Raw genomic sequence first — 18,886 nt, 5'->3', positions numbered from 1 at the left:
TACAAAATATTTATGACCACATTTTGAGCCCATACAGGTGGAGTACGTGACATTTTGTACTTGTGAAACTGTCAAAATTAGAGTCTGTATAAGTAACTGAAAAATGATCTTGTATTTTAGTCTGAATTAGTATAATATTTTTTATTAGTGTTTAAATCAGCCATTATGCTTTCTCTCTGTTGGGGCTAGGCACTCTAGCCATATGCAGTGCACTTTGTATCTTACAAATGTACTTCAGTCCAATGGAATGACATGAAAGGCTCATGTGCTCACTACGGCTGCAACTACAGATTATTTTGGTGGTCGACTAATCTGCCAATTTTTATTCGATTAGCCAATTAGTCAGCATTTAACTCAGTAACTCTTATTGCTGCTTCCTGTGGGCAAACCTCCTATTCTAGGCTTCAATACCTCACCTGCTCAAGTCTGCTCACCTGTGAATATCACCCTGTTGTCTCGTCACGCAACAAATTATAATAATGACCCTGGAAACATGTGAATGTGAAAATAATCAGATGTATTTTTAACATTACTCAGCAGGACCATCAGAATAAAAACCAAATTAAAAAATATTTTAAAAAAAATTAAATGAATTAAATATAAGTGATACAAAATAAAGGGATAGTAGTATGTAAACAAAAACATGATGTGCGACCGAAACTAAAATGGCTTCTGTCCACAAGTTCAAATAAAGGTTCAAATAAAGCTTCAAATTAAGTCAAAAATATTCCTTTTTTTTCAGTCCAGAATAACAAGTTTCCAACATTTACAGATGATTCAGTTCATGAATTCATGATTGCAGTGGGACGTGCTCGGGAGTGAGCCTTGCGCTCATCTTTGAGATGATGTTCCCAGCTGCTGGTAACCTCGCTAAAGATGGTCTCTGTCTGTCTTCAGCCATTCAGAGGTGCATGAGCCTCTTAACAGGACAAACTCATCCATACACCTGAGTTTTCATGGGCAAAGACTGTTACTAATCATAATCATCATAATCAAAGAACAGGAGACCGTGTAGCTACTCCTTTTTGATTGGCATTTTCACTCATTAGCTAACAAAACTGAAATGGTGTTTGCCTAGCAAGCGTCATCCTGAGAAGTTTCCCACAGGTAAGCTCACAGAAACAGTGCAAACATGAACTTAAACACGGTGTCAGCGCGATGCACTAACTGAACTTTCTAAACAGAGTCGACGTCACAGCTCCAGGGTGCCGCGTTTTCAATGCTCATGCGCTGCAGTAGTGCTGTCGTGGATGGAAGCTGTCCACAGTCTGCATTTAACTTTGTTTGTTTTCTCGTTAATGCTTTCAAATCTCAGTTTCCATGTTGCCGTTCGCGCTGAGTTCTTCTTCGTTAGTATTGAGCACAGTCTTGGCAGACGATATAGGCGATGCTGCCCCATAGCTTCCTGGAGTGTATTGCAGTTACCAAATCACATTTACGAGGTATCAGTATATGACGCGTCGAAAATAAAATTCCGCGTTCACACATTTTTGTAGTTGACGTCATCGATTATGTCGACGAATCGTTGCAGTCCTAGTGCTCACTTCACCTCTCGGTCAGATGGAGGAGAGTTCGTCTCCAGCTGCAGCCACTACAGCAGAGGAGGCCATGGTTTCCACTGGAGAGGGAGAAGCACCTGCACCTGGTTTATCTGTGGATGGTTCATCTCAGTGCTCCTCTGGGCCCCGAGCAGGACACGACGAAGTGGCTCCTGAAATGGAGCCATGGGCAGCAGCTGTTCCACCTGTAAGGATGAGCTTTTGTTCTGTTTTTGTTTTTTACAGTTTATGCTTATGCTATTCCTGCACAGGTCATTAACAAACCTCAGAAATGGGACCACAGTCTTATCTAATAAGACTTATAAGACTTGTCTTTGTCCTTAATGGGCAGGATTAACTCTGTAAAGATGATGCTATTCCAAAATTTCTACATGTATTTCAATGCCTTCCCATCATGATTCCCAAATCCTTTTTTAAATCTCTGGATTCCTTAATCACTTCATTCATTTCGAATGGTAAACATTCAGAATTAAGGAAAGCTCTTCTTCAAAGACCCAGGCTGGTGGGAGGCTTAGCACTTCCTGATTTCCAATACTACTATTGGGCTGCAAATATCAGGTGTATGCTGTCTTGGCGACACTACCATGTTGGCAAATAACACCAGGATCCTTTTCTATGTAGCTGACAGCTGGTAACTGTGCAGGGGCGGGTCTAGCAAAGTTTTGCCAGGGGGCAGGTGGGGCATTAACAGGGAGAGGGGGGCACAAAGACATACTTTCTTATTCTCATTTAAAATTTCTAGTTTTTAAAATAAATAATTACCTGAATCTTACAACCAAAGTTTTTTTCTGATGTAAAATGTATAGAAATCATAAATATACCAACAAGTTTTTTAAATTTATTTATTTACCGAATTTCCCGGAGGAACCCACCCGAGGGATTAATAAAGTTTCATTTAATCCAATCTAATCTAAGACAGTGTACATCACCTTGACACCTCTGTGTTTGTTTTCATTCAAAGGCTTTATGGCTTTAATACCTGGGGGGCCGGTCTCTAGTCAAAATGCCTGGGCTGTTTTTTTTGTCCCAGTCCAGCCCTGGGCACAACACACAGTGAATTAATTTGAGAAGGTGCATAAAAAAATAAATGGCCGGGCCAGCGGTGCACATCGCAGATCAGCTCGCATAGACACATTAGTTGTGCCTCTTCTTAATGACGGTATCTTAGCTAACAACACCAACTACCAGATTCAACTTGTAATTTGCTAAAAATCACTTTACCTCCCGGTCAGAGGGACGCTGCTAGCTGCCGTTTTTTTTTCCAAGCAATGTTGAAATTTCCACATTCCGACACTTCAAAAGCTTCAGGATCCGTCCGCTCAGCGCAGCATCAGCACCGCGGAAATACTCGGATACATCCGTAGACTCAAGACACAATGTGTTCTCGGGACTTTCAGGAGTTTGGACCAATGTTTTCTTTTCTGATCAAACCAGAAATCTTTAATGAGCAGCTGGATTTGTCTCACATTTAATGCCAGTTAATGCAACATTGAAATGCAGCTGATTGAAATGAAAAGCTCGAGTCTGTGGGGGTCAAAGTTTGCAGAACTACGAACGCAGCTGGAATCCACAGCTGTGTGTGTTCATGGAGCTGCATGTTCACCTGCTGGACGTCACTACCTGACAAGTTTAACTGTCTTCAGAACATTGCAGAGGCCTTATTGACAGTATTTGGCTCTGCATATCTGTGTGAGCAGGTTTTCTCTCAGGTAGCCTCTGAATGCTGGACACTCGGAGACCTGTGTCTCTGAGTGGGAGACCAGAGATCACATTAACATGTGTGACTCTGTATTAACAAACATGCCATATTGGCCCAGTTTATTTTTCTTATCATTGTTGTGAGGAGACCATAAATAGCATTTGCATTTTCTGTTGTTCAGTTCATTTGCTGTTATGGATAAAAACTCTTTTTTGTTTCAAAATAACTGAAAACTATTCGCTGACAGCTGCCAACATCTGCGAACAAATATAATGCGATAAAGTGGCTCTATATAGTGTGTAACTGTTCATATAGAGCGTTATTAAATTTATTGCTAATATGGCACACTGACCTCTGAGGAAATTTTAGATGCACTCATCATCAGAAAGGTTGCCGACCCCTGGTCTAAACTCTTTTGCAAACTTATATGTAAATGGACAATTTGCTTGTCATTTGCTTTGGCATTGCCACTGCTCAGTTTTTACAGGTCTGACACTATGACAGCACAATTCTCCCAAAACCTCCAGACAGTCCTGTAGACAATTCTTTAATGGTCAAACCAGCCTCTAGGAGCGCAATATCAGTTCTGTAAATTTGAATTTCAAATGTTCAATGTTCTTCAGCTGCTGTCCAATCTAAATGGAACAAATCTTAACTTTCATATCACACATAAACTGTGGGATTCTGTCCTTGGCCAAGTGCACAATAAGCACACACTGGTCCAGGGCTAAGTTGGTATATTGACCTGTAGAAGGTGTAGGGGTGCTCCTGGTGCATTACTTCATGTGTACTGGTCCTGTCCTTCACTGGAACTCTGTTTTCCAAACTATGTGTGAAGTCCTGCGGCATCAAATTAAACTAGATCCGCTCTGTGCTGTTTTTGGTGTGGCCCAGAACAAATAGAAAGAATCTTCTCCCCCCTCGCGCGGCAGTTGGTAAAAGATATAATGTCCTGTATGGATTTAGAAAAAAGTAGACAGTTTGTGGATAAAAAAAAAAGAAATTTTTATAAATTGTGGTCCCCTTCTCTGGACTTCTTTGAAAGGCTCATGGCTATTGTCTCTGAGTAGCCCACAGATTAACACCCTCCCCCCCAAAACCTTATTTTCTGGGTATCTTGTGTAGTTGGGCAGCTGCCAGTAATGCCAGTGCTGTTTAATGTTTAATATCCTGAACTATTCTCTATTGTACGCTGCACTGAAGCTTTGTCTAATAGAAAGAATCAGAGCAGGGAAAAGCGATCCATTCTCAGTCCCCTGAAGTTTAAACATGGATGGTACTGGGATGCTAAGCTAATTTATTTTAATGAAACCACACTGTTTAAAAAATGAGTGACAGTCACCATAGTTACAGAATTTATTTGCCTTAGCATTTGTTTTCTCCAGCATGGTGTTCATGAAGGCATCTGTGGCAGCTTGTTATTGTTAGGAAATGTAGATAAGCAGTTGTGTGTATTCTGACATCCAGGGAAACGTTGTTGGAGGGCAAAGCCCTCTACAAATCTGTGATTTTCTTTTACACAGATTTTTAGCTACATACATGAGCAAAGTGACCATCACTTACAGTTGTGCAATAATACATTGGTCAGGAATGGGTTCCTATCATCAGACGTGACATGCTGTCCCAGAGGAAGATCAAAGCCCAGCCCCCGCTGTCTGATGCGTACCTGCATGGGATGCCTGCTAAGAGAAGGAAGGTGAGAACTGCTGTTCCAAACTCACTGAACAGAAAAGTCTGATTGTGTCACAGATCCCTTCCTCACTGTTGTCAGCCTTAGCTCTAACAAAAAGACTGCATTCTCTCACCTGCATATGAAGGTAGAGCTGCAGGTTTTTGATAATGAAAAAGGCTGCTGGGCAGAGAAGGATGACGTTAGTGTTTCTACCCTTAGACGAGCCAGTGTGAAGGACCGCACCTGTCCCTGTCGGACGCAGTTAGTCGAGCTGCTCGTGCTGTGGGAGTCCTGCCTGTCTCTTCCCCAAACAGCCTGCAGGTGGAGCTGGAGAGCCCAGAGATACAGGACGCTTACGCCAAACAGGTAATCAGCTGCTGCAAATGATGTGGTATGATGTGAGATCCCTCGATTACTTAATTACTCCTGTTTATTGCTATTCATCCAAAATTGAGTATTGATTGTTGACATATCCTGTTTTGCAGTGTATCATACACTACACTAAGTAAGCCCTGTACAAACAAGCAAATATTAAACAAAGGTTAAATATTAAACAAAGGTTAAATATTAAACAAAGGTTAAATATTAAACAAAGGTTAAATATTAAACAAAGGTTAAATATTAAACAAAGGTTAAGGTCCCATCCAGCAATTCAAGAAAGGTTTCCAAGCCTCTTGAAGCTTGGGGACATCTCCCTTTACTACACCAAAATCCATTCAAGTTTAGCAGCATCTCACTAAGCCACCTTTTAAAACAGGGAGGTGATGCCGATTTCCATTCTAATAAAATGAATGATTTTGTAGCGATCGTGCCTTCTGTCAGAGCTGGTCTTCCATGGGACAGGAGTGATGAATAGACTCTCTCCTACCAAAGCTCATCTCAGTTCATTGGACTGGCTTTACTAAGATAATTTGCTGTAACTAGTGTAGTGAAAACTTGGATACTAAATGTTTAGAAGTTTGTTGCAGCAATAAGAGATCATGCAAAGTTTGACTTTTCAAGGACATTCCCATACAAAATGATCTCGGCTTGAAAAGATGGTAGGTTGTTATTGTGAAGTGAACAGAAATGTTTCTCAGAGAGTATTTTGCATTTAATTCAGAGAGTTTCTAAAAATGAAGTTGTCACCGGCAGATGTATGAGGAAACAACGTCATGTATTAGCTTTAGCTTTATTAACAGCCAAATAAAAAACATCAAAATAAAAAACAGAAAACCCAGGCTCCCACTTTTAGTGGTTTTCTGTAAATGACCTTTAGAAGAGGGAGGAGGTCCATTACCCCATTCAAAGGAAAGAGTGAGAGAACCCAACTTTATCTACCAGTATTGTTTTTTTATAAATAGGTAAGTTCCAAAAGAGATACGAACTCCGGGGCAGTACCAGCAGCCCTGGAATACAGATCTTGTACTTCACTGTTCTGAGTTAGGTTTGTGTGCGAGCTGCTGTTTCTCTGTCTGTATCCTCCTGCCAGGTAAAGTGTGACATCACACAACGAGTGAGAGACGATCCAGACTTTACCGGCCAGAGATTCCCCAACACACATCGAGCTTTCTCTGTAGAAGACTCCTAGTGCCAGTCAAACAGCTTGTGCCACAGAGGAGCAGGATGGGGCGATGAAACCTACCCTGCAGCGTGAGACCCTGATACATGTAATGTGGCATAAGCAAGGAAGACAGCTGCTGACTTCACTTCCTCCTCTCTTCTGTGTCATGGAGACGCACGCCGCTGTAGTTTGGTTAGAATGGGAAAGTCTGCAGACTCTTGCTAAAACACCCCACCTCCAACACCTCTGAGAAGGACCTGACAGAAGGACCTGACATCAGTGCAGAAGCAAACAGATCTACAGGATCTAGCTTAATGTCAGAACTAATCCTCTATGGTATGCAGTTTCTAATCAGTGGGCAGTCATACCAAAGTTTGAGATATTATTAGTATATTACTGTATGTTAGTTAGTGGTGGTGTCACTGCTAGGAAAGAACAGAGTCAGAATGTTCAGAGAATAAAGTTTCATTAATCTGTGACACAGATGCACAATGAGAGTGAACGTGTAATCTGACAGTGTAAAAAAATGTCCGAATTATAAGCCAGCGTGCTTAATATTAGGAGGAAAAGTGTTCTAGTGTTGTTAAGGACAAAAATATTTTATGAGATAAAGTGTATTTATTGTTATAGTAAACAGTGATGGTGAAAAAAACATAGGTGAGCACAAATCTATGCTAAAAAATGATCTTCTTAAACTACTCTGCTGTCAAACAGCAGCGGTCCTGATACACTGTAATACTGAGCAGTACTGTGTTATAAATACATAGTAGCATAGAGCTTTGTCAGTTGCACTTTACCATATAAAGTCGTGATTGTCGTTAGTGTTTCCATGATATCCGCTTTATATTATTTTCACATCTTATTGACTTCAGTGAATCACAGACTTGCACATTTTAAATTTTGGGGTATTTTAGAGCATTACGTGTAATTGACTCTGTTGACTAATACAGGATACAGCCCGATCGGTGATATTTGTCAGCCCTGTCAAACTGTGAACTGTTACTACCTGCTTGATAACATCATGATCATAAATCCACTTTTAAATCAGTGTTTGTCAATTTTTAGTATTTATCCATCTGGATGATTGGCTTCAAATGTCTTTCTGCTTGTGGTCTCTGACAGTGGACCCATCTGTGTTTGTCCTGCTAGACCAGAGTGTCGTGTTCGATGCTGTTGACCATAATATTTCATCACAGCGATTAGAGCATGCTGTAGAGGCACTGTGCTGCAGGGGTTTGAATCATATCTATCTAATAGACTCAATGTGTTCATGGAAATGGGAGGTCCTCTTCACACAGAGGTTAATTGTTCCAGACTGCCCCCAGGCAGTATCATTAGAGGATGTAGCATCCACCTATGCACCCAGCTTTGTCTATCAAAGAAGTAACACACACCAACTAGTTAAAATTGTAGGAATGTTTTAAAGACATAAAAGGGGTCATCTGATCGTTTAGTTTTCTCTGTATTGTAGGATTTTAATTTGCAAAATTACTTTACTGTTGTTGTGATTTGAAGCTGTGAAAAATACAACTGAATTGGACTTAGTATGGCACTCACAGCACAATCCAGATGGCAAACAATAATAGAAATTGTGTTAAATTTAGAATCAGACATTGATTCTTGATCGTTTTTCCACCCTCTGTTAATATTATCATTCATCCAGAGTGCTGACTAGGTGCATGGTCACCAAAGGAGGTGGTGTAGCTAATCTGAGCTCCACCAGTAACAGCATCTCTAGTTCCTTTTTGCAATTTTTTAATTCACCATTAATTGAGTTGTAACATCCTGTTTAACAGTAAGAAGCCCAAATCTGATGCTCACTCTGTAGTGAGCTCAAGGTCTTCTCCCTCTTCTGCTTTCTAGCTCCAATTCCTAACATGTGAAATAACAGTATGTGTGTGTATGTGTATCATTTTATTCCTACATCTCTTAGACTTGCTGCATAGAGGCAAGCAGACACAATCCACTGTTAATGACCGAAAACCTTTGTAGACAAATGCTGGCATGTTCATTTATAGCGAAGTCAAACTTGTGCTGATCCAAAAAGGCAGCTCTCTTAACTGTTTAAGATTGTTGTGCCACTCATTCAAATATGCCAACAAGCCGGTTACCACAACTGAACGGGCAGCTAGTTGGATTAATGATCCAAAAAGCAGATTTCAATACATACGTAGTATAAAAATCTCAAAGGTTACATTTACACAAAGTGCACCATATGAAAGGTGTGGTACAGCAGCAGCGCCAGTAGTATTTCAGACTCTGTTACTCCAGAGTGACAAAATATGTTCTTATTCCTGCTGCTCTGCTGTCAACAAACATCTGCACTGTTGACCACTTCAATACTCAGAGTAAAAAGCTGATTGACTTGTTTGGTGGTATAAATATCTGAACAATTCCCTGATCTAGCATTAGAAAAGGAGAAGCAGAAGAAAGACTTGATGTTGTTTTAATTCAGGGACAAGAATATTTTTGAACAGCAAGCATAACTTTCAGTTTTCATGTGAAGACCACTTTAGCTTTTCAGGGTCACATGGCTATAGAGACACTGGTTTTCCACTAATGCTTGTTCTGGGTCAGTTTCTGCTCTGTCGCAGTGATGACAGAAGCAGGGGTAACAAATTGAGAGCAGGTCGGTGTTCCTGCACTCCCAGTGCCACCAGAACCCCGGTCAAGAGGGAAGTTACTCTGGGCAGGACGGGGGGCTGAGCTGGCATCACCTGCAGGAAAGAGAACAACAAATATAACATATCCACACATATCACAGCAGGTCTCACTATCATCATGTTAATCTGACCTTTCACTGCTTTCTATCCAACATTCATGCTGATGAACGTCTTTAACTGACTGCCTGTCTATGTTCTCGGTCTATGCCAATACTGACAGTGATGAGAGGCTGAAGACGCTGGTGTGTTTTAAAGCACACTAAGGTTAAAGCGGGTTAGAAGAAGTACTTGTTGCCTGGTCAGAAAGTTTATCAGCAGCGGTGCTGGGAAAACTGCACCCAACAAGAAATCTTTCTCAATCTGTCAGACAATCGTTGGGAGTAGTTATTCTATAGCACTGAAGGCGTTTTGCTGTGGGTGCTCTGTGGCAAAAAGCTGTTAGCTTCCTTACCTTCTCAACTTTGTGACAGTGAATAAATCCATCATGTCCAATGTAGAATGTAGAGAATGCATCATAGGACCTATGTGTAAGAGATGACATTTGGATTAAGGTTGGACAAAATATGCACCCATTTTTATGTACAAGTGTGAACGGAAGAATCCGTTATTCATGATTCTTAATGTTTTTAATCTTACAAACATTGCAACCTGTCTGAAAATCTGTTTCCTCTTTCCAAAAACACTCAATTCAAAAACAAGGAAACGTTAATTATATACGTAACACCAAAAGGCGAGTATATCAGAACAGTAATTATTTTATGGAAAGATTACTTCATTACATTTTTGGGAGCTTTAAAATAACACACTGAGACAGAAATCGCCAAATCCACTTAACCTTGTAACTCCCGTGCACCCAGTTCTGGATGTGCTGTTACCTGTACAGGTGCGATTTGTCTTTGCGATAGAAGCGCAGCAGCAGAGAGTGGAAAGGAAGCCCTCTGATCCTCCAGCGAGCCTTAATGGTCCCGTCCTCTATGTGTTTGGTAAGCTTCAGTACATCCAGTCGAGCTTCAGCGTAGTAGCACAGACACAGCAGGCGCCACAGCGAGAGCGTGAGCTGGTACATCACACGGCCTCTACACCAACACACGCAGTCAGACACACTTATCAAGAGTTTGGTCAAAGGATAAGAGTTTCTTATAACGCATCACCATCACGCTAGACAAGCACATTCACCTGGTCTTGATATTTATGAGGCCGTTGATGAATTCCACATCGTTTGAGTACATGGAGTAGTCGTGGTTTGTCATAAAGAATCTTGGAAGCTGCAAAACAAACAGATGAAGATCAGTTTCAAAGTTTAGGTGCTGATGTTAAAGACAAACACTTCAACAAGATTCTCCAATTCTATTCGTTTAAGTCTAAAAACAGAGTTTGGTTTTACAATAAGCAGGCTGCAGTTTGTGAGGAAACTGAAGAAGGTGAAGCGTATAGAGTTGTTTCAATGCTCACAGCAGTGGCAAGTTGCTGCTGCTGCTGCTGCGCCCCCCCCTAAAGAAGAGTTTTTTCATATCCGTGTCCCCTGTACTCCATCTGATATCAGAAAATGTGCGTTCTTGTGTTTGTTTTTTGTTATTCATTTGCCCTTTCGTGCTATGGAAACAATGTGGATACAGTGTGGAAACTATTATAAAATGTCTTAATTCTTCAAACATTAAAAAACAAAAACACAAATGTGTGTTCAAATGATCCTGGTGGTGTTAAATCGCAAAGCCGATTATTCACCATGTGATCCGAAATTGTAAATTTCAGGTAAACATGTCCGATCTGATACTTGATTTGTTTTCATCATCAAAACATTTGGATACAAATGTAAAATATCAACATTGTAACGGATTTTATGGTAACAGGCTGTCCCAAAAACCTGTCCTTGGAGCAAATTTACTTTTCAATGATTGTGTAAAGTCATCATACTTTTTATGGTGGTTTTGTGCAAAAATGAATAAAATATTTTACCTGAAGCTGAGTAAATCCTATCATGTGCATAGCTGCTACATTTGCAGTGGTTTTAAAATAGAATTTCTTGGTTTGCAGTCACTGTTGAGGTGTAGCAGGATAATAGTGATAAGACTTTATTATGAACAAACAGCTACATTTCTAAATACTGCATGAGATGCATTTATAAGATGAATATAAGATGTTTCTGATCTGTGAACAAAAGTACAAACGAGTATTTTAGTTGTCATTAATTAATTTTACACTATTGTTACACTGCCTTGAGATACAACTCGCTGTCACTGCTTGTTATGACCACACAAGGGGAAAGAGACAACAGGTTGTTCCTCTGAGTCACACAAGCACACAATTTTGTTCCTATTGAATAAAGCGTGCCCCACTGTCACATCTAGACCTATGGTGGAGTGTGTTCAAGGATACATTATTAAATGCACAAACAGGTAAACTGCTGAGTGCCATTACTGTCTTGAGAGGAGGCTACAAAGGATGCTGTAAAGTCTTCATGCATGTCCAATCATCCCAAAAAGTTGAATCTGTTCATCTGGACGTAGCTTTTTCAGTCACTTGGATGAGTGACGAAACATTTCTCCCACTGAATACAGTTGAACAGAATCTACTGTTTGGGATGCTGTAAAGTGTTTAGTGCCCTGCACATGTACTTTGTTAACCAGCTGTCACAACCTGCCACTAGATGGGCCCACGACACAAGTTTTGGGGACTCACAGGACGCCTTAAACACAGGAGACTGACACTTTTCTCTCTCTACAGATAGAGATGGCCAACACTCACAACTTCAGACTAGTTGCTAAAAACAATATAACAGGGCTCCCGGCTTCAGTTTACTGTCACTCCCCCTAATTTCCTGGAAAAATGCATTCTCTGTAGAGATGTAGACTCGATTTGCATTCTTCAGGAGAAAATTCACTTGCTGTCAGAAAAAAACTATATGTGTAGTGCTCTGTGAACAGAGTAAAGCAGCTATCACTGCAGATATTTTTTGGGTACCAGTTTGGGGGGCCGGGGAGCTACTGGTTTACATCAATTAGCCAGAAGGATGCATATTTTTCATCTCTATCCCACTCCCAGGAGATAAGAGGTTTGTTTTCAGGGCATCTGTGCAGAGTGTTACCGTCCCTCCTGTCTGAGGGTTGCACTGAACATGCTGCAGCAGTAGGACATTCATCTTGCTACATATTTAGATGCATAGTCACGCAGGAAGATAAGACACAATTATATCTGTTGGCATGAAGCAGTAACTAACCTGGGCTTTATATCAACCACTGAAAATAGAGCTTTGTGTCCAGTGCAACATGTAACTTTAACGCTATTGAAAATGCTTGGGGCGTCCTCCACTTGCTGCCTCGACTGTAAATGTAACTGGAGGTGGTTGACAAACGGTGTAACAATAAGGGACACGTTCTGTGTCTGGTGTTGGTGTGATTTTATTATTCTTACAGGATCTGACTGACAGGTTAAAGAGTACTTTAACTGTGGAAAAGGCTAATCTGCTTTTAAGGGTCTGGGGACAAAACAGTACCCCTTGATGTGCCATTTTATGAAAGGCTCCTCCCCGTCTCCAGGGAGACCAGACACCCCCTAGAGATTTAAGAGTGGTGTTGGATGCAGGAGGGAGCAGCATCCTGGGGTTATCAGTCCAGGACATTTGTGCAGCAGCAGGAAGCTGGTCCACACCCCTCACTTTGTGCAGTTTGACAGGCAGAATGAGATCAGTGCTTCTGAGGATTACACCGGGAAGCGAATCATAGTGACCATTTCACTCATGCTGCTGGGGTTATGCAAGTAACCTAAAGTTACTGACAATAATTAATTAATCATTCATAAGCCATATGCTTTATCACAAAGAGAATGCAAAAGAATCTGTATTTCAGTGCACAAGTTGGATTAACTTATATACCTCAAGCCTCAAGTGTACAGTCCAAGTTATATATGTGTATTAAACAGTCAGTACAGACTGTAGTACTAAATGCTTTGAATAGTCAATGAGAGTATGAGACTATTTAAATGTGTCTGTTTATATTTCAGGAAGAGACTGATTGCCAGGCAAGCGTTGAGTCAGATACAGCTGTCAACATAACCAATGACAGCGATCATACTGTAGTGGTTCTTACCTCTATCCTCAGCCTTTCATACATCAGGGCCAGTTTTTCCTCTCCTTCCCTGTCGCTCTCAATATGCTCCCCCTCTGCTCTGCCTGTATGGCTACACAGCGATACAGAGGGCAGCTCCCCCGCCTTCTTGTCAAGTCCGCTGTCCTGGCTGTATTTTAGCACACTGTTAGGCACCAAGTGTGTGCCAGGGCAATGAAAGCAGTAAAACTTGGAGCCAGACATGAATGGTGCAGGACATCCCTCAGTTTCAAACAGGCTTCTGAAGCAGCCGTGTTCTCTCTTTACAGCATCAGTGTCGCTACGTTTGAAGGTCACTACGTTAATGTCATCCTCTCTGCTACCATCCACTGTGGTCAGTGGAAACAAGAACTCTGAAGACGTGAGGGGCCTTCCCATTTTGTTGTGACCAAACAGAGGGATCTCCAGAAGGGTGTGGAGGCCATGTGACTCGCCCTGTCGCACCAGCACACAAACACTGAGAGAGTCCTCCCAATCCTCCTCGCCGTAGCGCAGCATTTGAGGCTGGCTCGCATGATGTATTGGGTTAGACAGCACCGGCTGCCTAAAGTTCTGATATCTCAGGCTGTTGGGTGGGGCCAGGGCCCATGCTGCACTGCTCAGGGGGCGGGTCTGGCAATCCACCACCTAAAGAAGCAACAAGGACTTGGAGTTATTATTGTAAGCATATAGAACGGGATATTTCATTTTAATAGCGGTCTGAGATTTTGAGTTAGATTCGATTGTGAACAGTTTAATCTCTCAGTATATCCTTGGTTTTTCCATTTTTACTTACACACATTTATTCTGGATTGGAGAGCAAATTGGGATTAGTATCTTGCCCAAGGACATTTGACATGCAGACTGGAGCAGCAGGAATTCAACCACCAACCTTCTGATAAGTAGATGACCTGCTCTAGCTCGTGAGCCACAGCCACCCTAAACATGGAGCTAAACAAGCTCCAAAAACTTTAAAAAGCTGTCATATATTGGATTTATGTATAATACCTGCTTAGAGTAGGGCTCCATGGTGTAAATTAGCTCATACTCTCTCCACACTCGATATATGAACCATTGTTGATCTGCACACAGCTGTTGTCACTAACTTCGCACTCGCTTACGTCACTGTCATGAGACATTCTCGCAAAAAATCACGGTTTTAGTAACGCAGTAACGCAGCGTTCCTACGGGAAAGTAACAGTAATCTAATAACCGTTTTTGCAATAGTAATCCCTTACTTTACTTGTTACTTGAAAAAAGTAATCAGATTACAGTAACACCCATCTCTGTTTGTAAGGGAGAAAATGAGAAATTCAGATCAGACCATTATTTCCTCCACTGCAGCGTCTCGCTGTGCCTGACTGGACACATCTGTCAGCTTTATTCAGCACATCTCACTTTCCCATCAGCTCAGTGTCAAGCAACTGATGAGCAGCACCTGTTTTATAATAACTTTTACAACCTTTGTGCAGTGACTGATCATAACGTTTTACTTTCTGGTTGCCATTTTTTTTGCACTTTACCCCAGTGAGTTCACCGTGACTCATCTGTCATAATACAACCTTTTGTAGTAATAAAATGTAAACGGAATGCAATTCATCCTGGGGAGGATGTGATTGTTTACTTTGTACGTTCCTACGCTGCTAAACATTGACATAAAAAGTTGTGTGAAGACTTAATAACCTAAGTGTTGGAGCTAGCCTAGCTGGTTCCCACTAATTCAAGTATAACTCTTGAAGGGTGTCCAAGAAGTAAGACTTCTTTGTGACAGAAGTATGTGAAGCCTGCAATCAGCCTTCCATGTCCAACATTGAGTTTGCTTTTTACCTGGACAGACAACGATGAAAGCTGAACACATACCTGTTCTAGAACAGAGAACAGCTGCATCTCTGCCCAAAAATATACTCTTATTACAACTCACGTTGTTTCTATAGGTTAGTTAAAAACCTATTAAAAAAAATTCTATGCAGCAAAAATGATCTGCAGGTCTGCATCATATTATGATTTAGTGCTACACATAAACTAAATTGAATTTAACAGTGAAAAATTGACAGCAACCATAAAGCTACAGGTCCAACTGTGAACTTTGTCAACCAGTTAATGCAAAGACATCTCTTTAAAAAACAGACAGACGGGATCGGCATTCATTGATAGCATTATTTTCAGGATACTGAGTACTAAATTCCACCTTCTTAACTACTTATTCAGTTTAGGGTCATGGGGTCACGCCCCTTTTCACTTTCATCTATGTCTGTTTACATCTAAATTAACACACAGTTCAGAGGACTGTACTACGAAACAGGACTTGGGCTCATCGAGGTAGCTTCAGGGTTAATCCTGGGTTTTAGTAGCATGAAGATGGTTTACTTCTTACTGAGGTCCATCGCTTTATGCTGCAGACTTTACCTGCTCCACAAATAGTCATAACTTTTGCACTGTCCACTTCCTGCTGTGACAAAACAAATTTCCCACGTGTGGGACTAATAAAGGTTACCTTATCTTATCTTAGTTATGCTGGAGACTTGAGATCAGCAGGTATGAAATCACTGCCTACTGAACAATCAAATTCCTGTAAAATACCATTTCCAGAAGATTTCTCTTGGACCTTAAGTAATCAAAAAAATGTTTCACAGGGAACCTATTTGTATTTGAAATTTTCACACATGCTTTTCTAGGTATTTTCAATTGTTTTGTAGTACAGGTCTAAGTAAAACAAACTATTAACAGCCTAAAATAACTGGAATACTGGAGTATTTGTCAACTGATGCATAACAAGAAATCCAGTAAATTACCTGTCTGACACTCCAGCTCCATTTTTGGATGGGCTGCCTTCTCCCGTGGCTGCGGATACAACCCACCCAGAAGGCCACGCCTCCTCTGCTCACAGACATTCACCACAGGGTCAGGGCAACCCCGGTCACCCGATGACCATCACCCACAGCACAGACAACAGCACAAAGACTTTACGACTGGGAGATTCCCCACTACTCCAGAGGCCCTCTACCTCATCTACTTGAGACCACAGAAGAGAGAATAGATCGAGTTAGCTGTTCACACGGCTACATGACATTATTATAACAGAGATATTAACCTGCTGACAAAATGATTCGTTGATTATCAAGCAAAAAATGCAAAGGCAGTTTTCTATGTTTTCACTGTAATTCGTACCCGAAACGTGAAACATTATCAGTGTCTGATAACCAAATGATTTTTTAATCAACTGACTACACTGATATGATATATTTGCTAAAAAGTTAATATTGGCTAACATTTTGTTCAGTCTGGTGCAATAAGAGCTTAATAAACACAAAAGCTGTGCTGCACCTTCTTTTCTAAAAAACGGCTGAATGATATTTTGTCCACCTAACAGATGCAGGTCTTATAGCTCTGTTTTTGGCACCACCAGCTCCTGAATGCTTGGCTAGGTCCTGCAGCTTCTCTGACAGTTAGCACTGCACCACACACTAGTTATTCCAAAAAGCTGCATCAGTACAGCAGGGAGTGCAGAGGACACTGGCAGAGCATTCGTCTCAGCTTTTGCTGCAGCACCTCATTTGGCTTTTACAAATCAGGCAATCACTCTGTAACGTTTTACTGGTCACATGATTCATCTTAAAAACAAATATGCTTTGTTAAATCAATAATTTTATGTAAGCTCCGACATTTGCATGTATTAGGAAGATTTTGTGTGATAATAAATCTTGTGGTATTTGTGCAGCAAGATAACACAAATGCTACAGTTCAGGCATTCAACTGAAGGTTCTCTCGGACTGCCAGGAGCACGGGACCTGAAGCACACCTCACGTTTATAATCAGAAACTCCATGGTGACAGCTGGCATCCAGTGAAACACGTGAACACAGGCCTCTTCCTTACAACTTCAAATGCACTACAGCCAAAATGAACAGAGCAGTCTCAACCGCTCCTTTAAGTTCAGTTGTCAGTTGCATATCTTCCAGCTGACAGCGGCTTTTGAGTGGACACTTCTTAGGTCATAACTCGTAAAAGGAAATTATTGGGTTATAGCATTTAGCAAAAAAGTTTAAAAACAGCATTGCTAAAAATTTCAGGACTATTTTGTTTTAGACTGTCACACAATCCAATTACTGCAGTACAAATTGTTGTTTTAAATAACTTGGAAAAATGAATGTTTACATTTTTTATATTCTCCGGAGGTTAAATGGGGCACAGCTGCGTTTTAACTTGTCAGACATCCCTGTATGGTCACATCCGGATTTTCTCCGAAACTATCGCAACATAAACCATAACATGTATCCCTGCAACGCTGATATTAACTCGGAGATTTCAGCTAGTGCTGGTTACATGCAGTGACAGTCAAATAATAGCAGTTAGCTTTCAATGCTAACTAGTCAACAGCTAGCAATGAGCTAGCCACCGGTTTGGAAAAGATCCTCATGTTATCTTTTCCAGACGAAGTCCCTGGTCCGTCCAAATGTTGTAAGTCTCCGGTTAGATTGTGTACAACAGTCGCCGCAGAATCAATTAACAAACTAGTAACATTCCGCTAGTAACTTACACAAATGTCATTCCAACCCTGTAAGTGTCCTTGCCCGGCCAAACACACCTCACGCAGCCAGTCGTGATGCTGCTTTCAGGTCTATTGGAAAAACGGCCACTGGCTCAAAGCGCCACAAACGATCAAACAATGCGGCATAAAAAATGTCACGTGTAGCGTTTACACTTTCAGTCGCGTTAACTAAAGAAAATTCCTCTTGTTTGTGGTTTGTTTTTCTCTCTGACTTATAAAAAAGTGTTTAAAACACAAGTAGCTTCCACATCATGTGACGTTTTAGTTTCTGAATCTAAAAAAATGTATGACTGTAGAAAGCACTGGTAGAAGGCCGCGAGTACACCCGCTCTTAAAATCGATATCAGTATTTTTACAGTTATATTTATAACTGTAAAACATATAACTATAGTTATATTTCATTTTTTAAATTGTTAAAATCTCTTTATCATTATATGTGACACAGTGGCTTGTATAATAGTTTTGCTACACAGCATTCCTCCCATCATCTAAGTGGAAGCTCACATTCAAAAGACATTTATGACGTAAAAAAATGTGTTTTAACTAAACATTTCTTAATAAATGGCAGCAATACATTGTCGCAGAAGGCTTTGCTCGACTTTTCCTGTCAAGACTCCAGTCCAGTAGGTGGAGGTCATGCTCATTTAAGCTGGTTTACTGCTCTCCAATAAACCCAGGAAAAGTAGTTTGTTTTTTTGTTGTTGTTTTTTTTCACACAAAAAAAAAGGAACAAGAACAAGAACAACAAGACCTCAGTTCTACATATATGTGTGTTGGTGGCCGCTTGATACCAGGAGTCCCTGAACAGGTTCACAGGACAGTAGAGGACAAGGCCTTATTCCAGAAAACATGTTCATCAAATTCTGAGTTTAAAAATAAACTCTGAATAACTCTTAGATCAGCTAAGATCTAACCAGAATAACAGAACAGCTGGCTGGATGTTTGGGAGTTTTGATTTTAGCTGATCAGACTTAGTTCAGTCACCTCTAAATTAAGAGCATCCCCGAGCAGAGAAAGAAAGCCATTGCCAACACTAATATGTTGTATGATTCCTATGATTCACTAATATGAATCCTAATTTTACATTTGAATTTAAATCTAATTATTGAGCTGTAATCTG

General features: G+C 40.8%; 2 protein-coding genes across 5 annotated transcripts in view; one reads left to right on the top strand and one right to left on the bottom strand.

Moving 5' to 3' along the window:
* Positions 1 to 7,520, top strand: part of bag6l (BCL2 associated athanogene 6, like) — a 21,841-nt gene extending 14,321 nt beyond the window's left edge. For 2 of the 4 annotated variants that reach the window (XM_005750679.1, XM_013915294.1), the window contains exons 21-24: positions 1,561 to 1,746; positions 4,847 to 4,954; positions 5,150 to 5,296; positions 6,402 to 7,520. In XM_005750679.1, coding sequence (XP_005750736.1) covers positions 1,561 to 1,746; positions 4,847 to 4,954; positions 5,150 to 5,296; positions 6,402 to 6,500 — 540 coding nt within the window. In that variant the 3' untranslated portion in view covers positions 6,501 to 7,520. Of the gene's footprint in view, positions 1 to 1,496; positions 1,747 to 4,846; positions 4,955 to 5,149; positions 5,297 to 6,401 lie in introns of those variants that run through there. The other 2 variants (XM_013915295.1, XM_013915296.1) reach the window with 2 other exon arrangements.
* A 1,382-nt stretch (positions 7,521 to 8,902) lies between these two features.
* cunh6orf136 (chromosome unknown C6orf136 homolog) lies at positions 8,903 to 17,886 on the bottom strand. The gene is made up of 7 exons (XM_005750678.2): positions 17,755 to 17,886; positions 16,011 to 16,230; positions 13,222 to 13,866; positions 10,313 to 10,401; positions 10,012 to 10,212; positions 9,588 to 9,657; positions 8,903 to 9,190 (listed from the first exon to the last, which is right to left on the bottom strand). Exons 2-7 carry the CDS (start codon positions 16,107 to 16,109, stop codon positions 9,047 to 9,049), a joined length of 1,248 nt encoding a protein of 415 aa, XP_005750735.1. The 5' UTR covers positions 16,110 to 16,230; positions 17,755 to 17,886; the 3' UTR covers positions 8,903 to 9,046.
* Positions 17,887 to 18,886: the final 1,000 nt, after the last annotated feature.

This window comes from Pundamilia nyererei, unplaced genomic scaffold (assembly GCF_000239375.1).
Source record: "Pundamilia nyererei isolate P.nyererei 1_Seehausen unplaced genomic scaffold, PunNye1.0 scaffold00284, whole genome shotgun sequence".
Lineage (NCBI taxonomy): Eukaryota > Metazoa > Chordata > Actinopteri > Cichliformes > Cichlidae > Pundamilia > Pundamilia nyererei.
This window is presented reverse-complemented; position numbering and strand designations above follow the sequence as displayed.

Excerpts from the sequence above, each read along its gene's own strand:
- cunh6orf136 (XM_005750678.2), bottom strand. The coding sequence starts at position 16,109 with ATGTCTGTGAGCAGAGGAGGCGTGGCCTTCTGGGTGGGTTGTATCCGC. Across the intron at positions 13,867-16,010 it reads GGAGCTGGAGTGTCAGACAG|GTGGTGGATTGCCAGACCCG; the intron begins GTAATTTACTGG and ends TTGCTTCTTTAG. Across the intron at positions 9,191-9,587 it reads ACTGTCACAAAGTTGAGAAG|GTGATGCCAGCTCAGCCCCC; the intron begins GTAAGGAAGCTA and ends TCTTTCCTGCAG.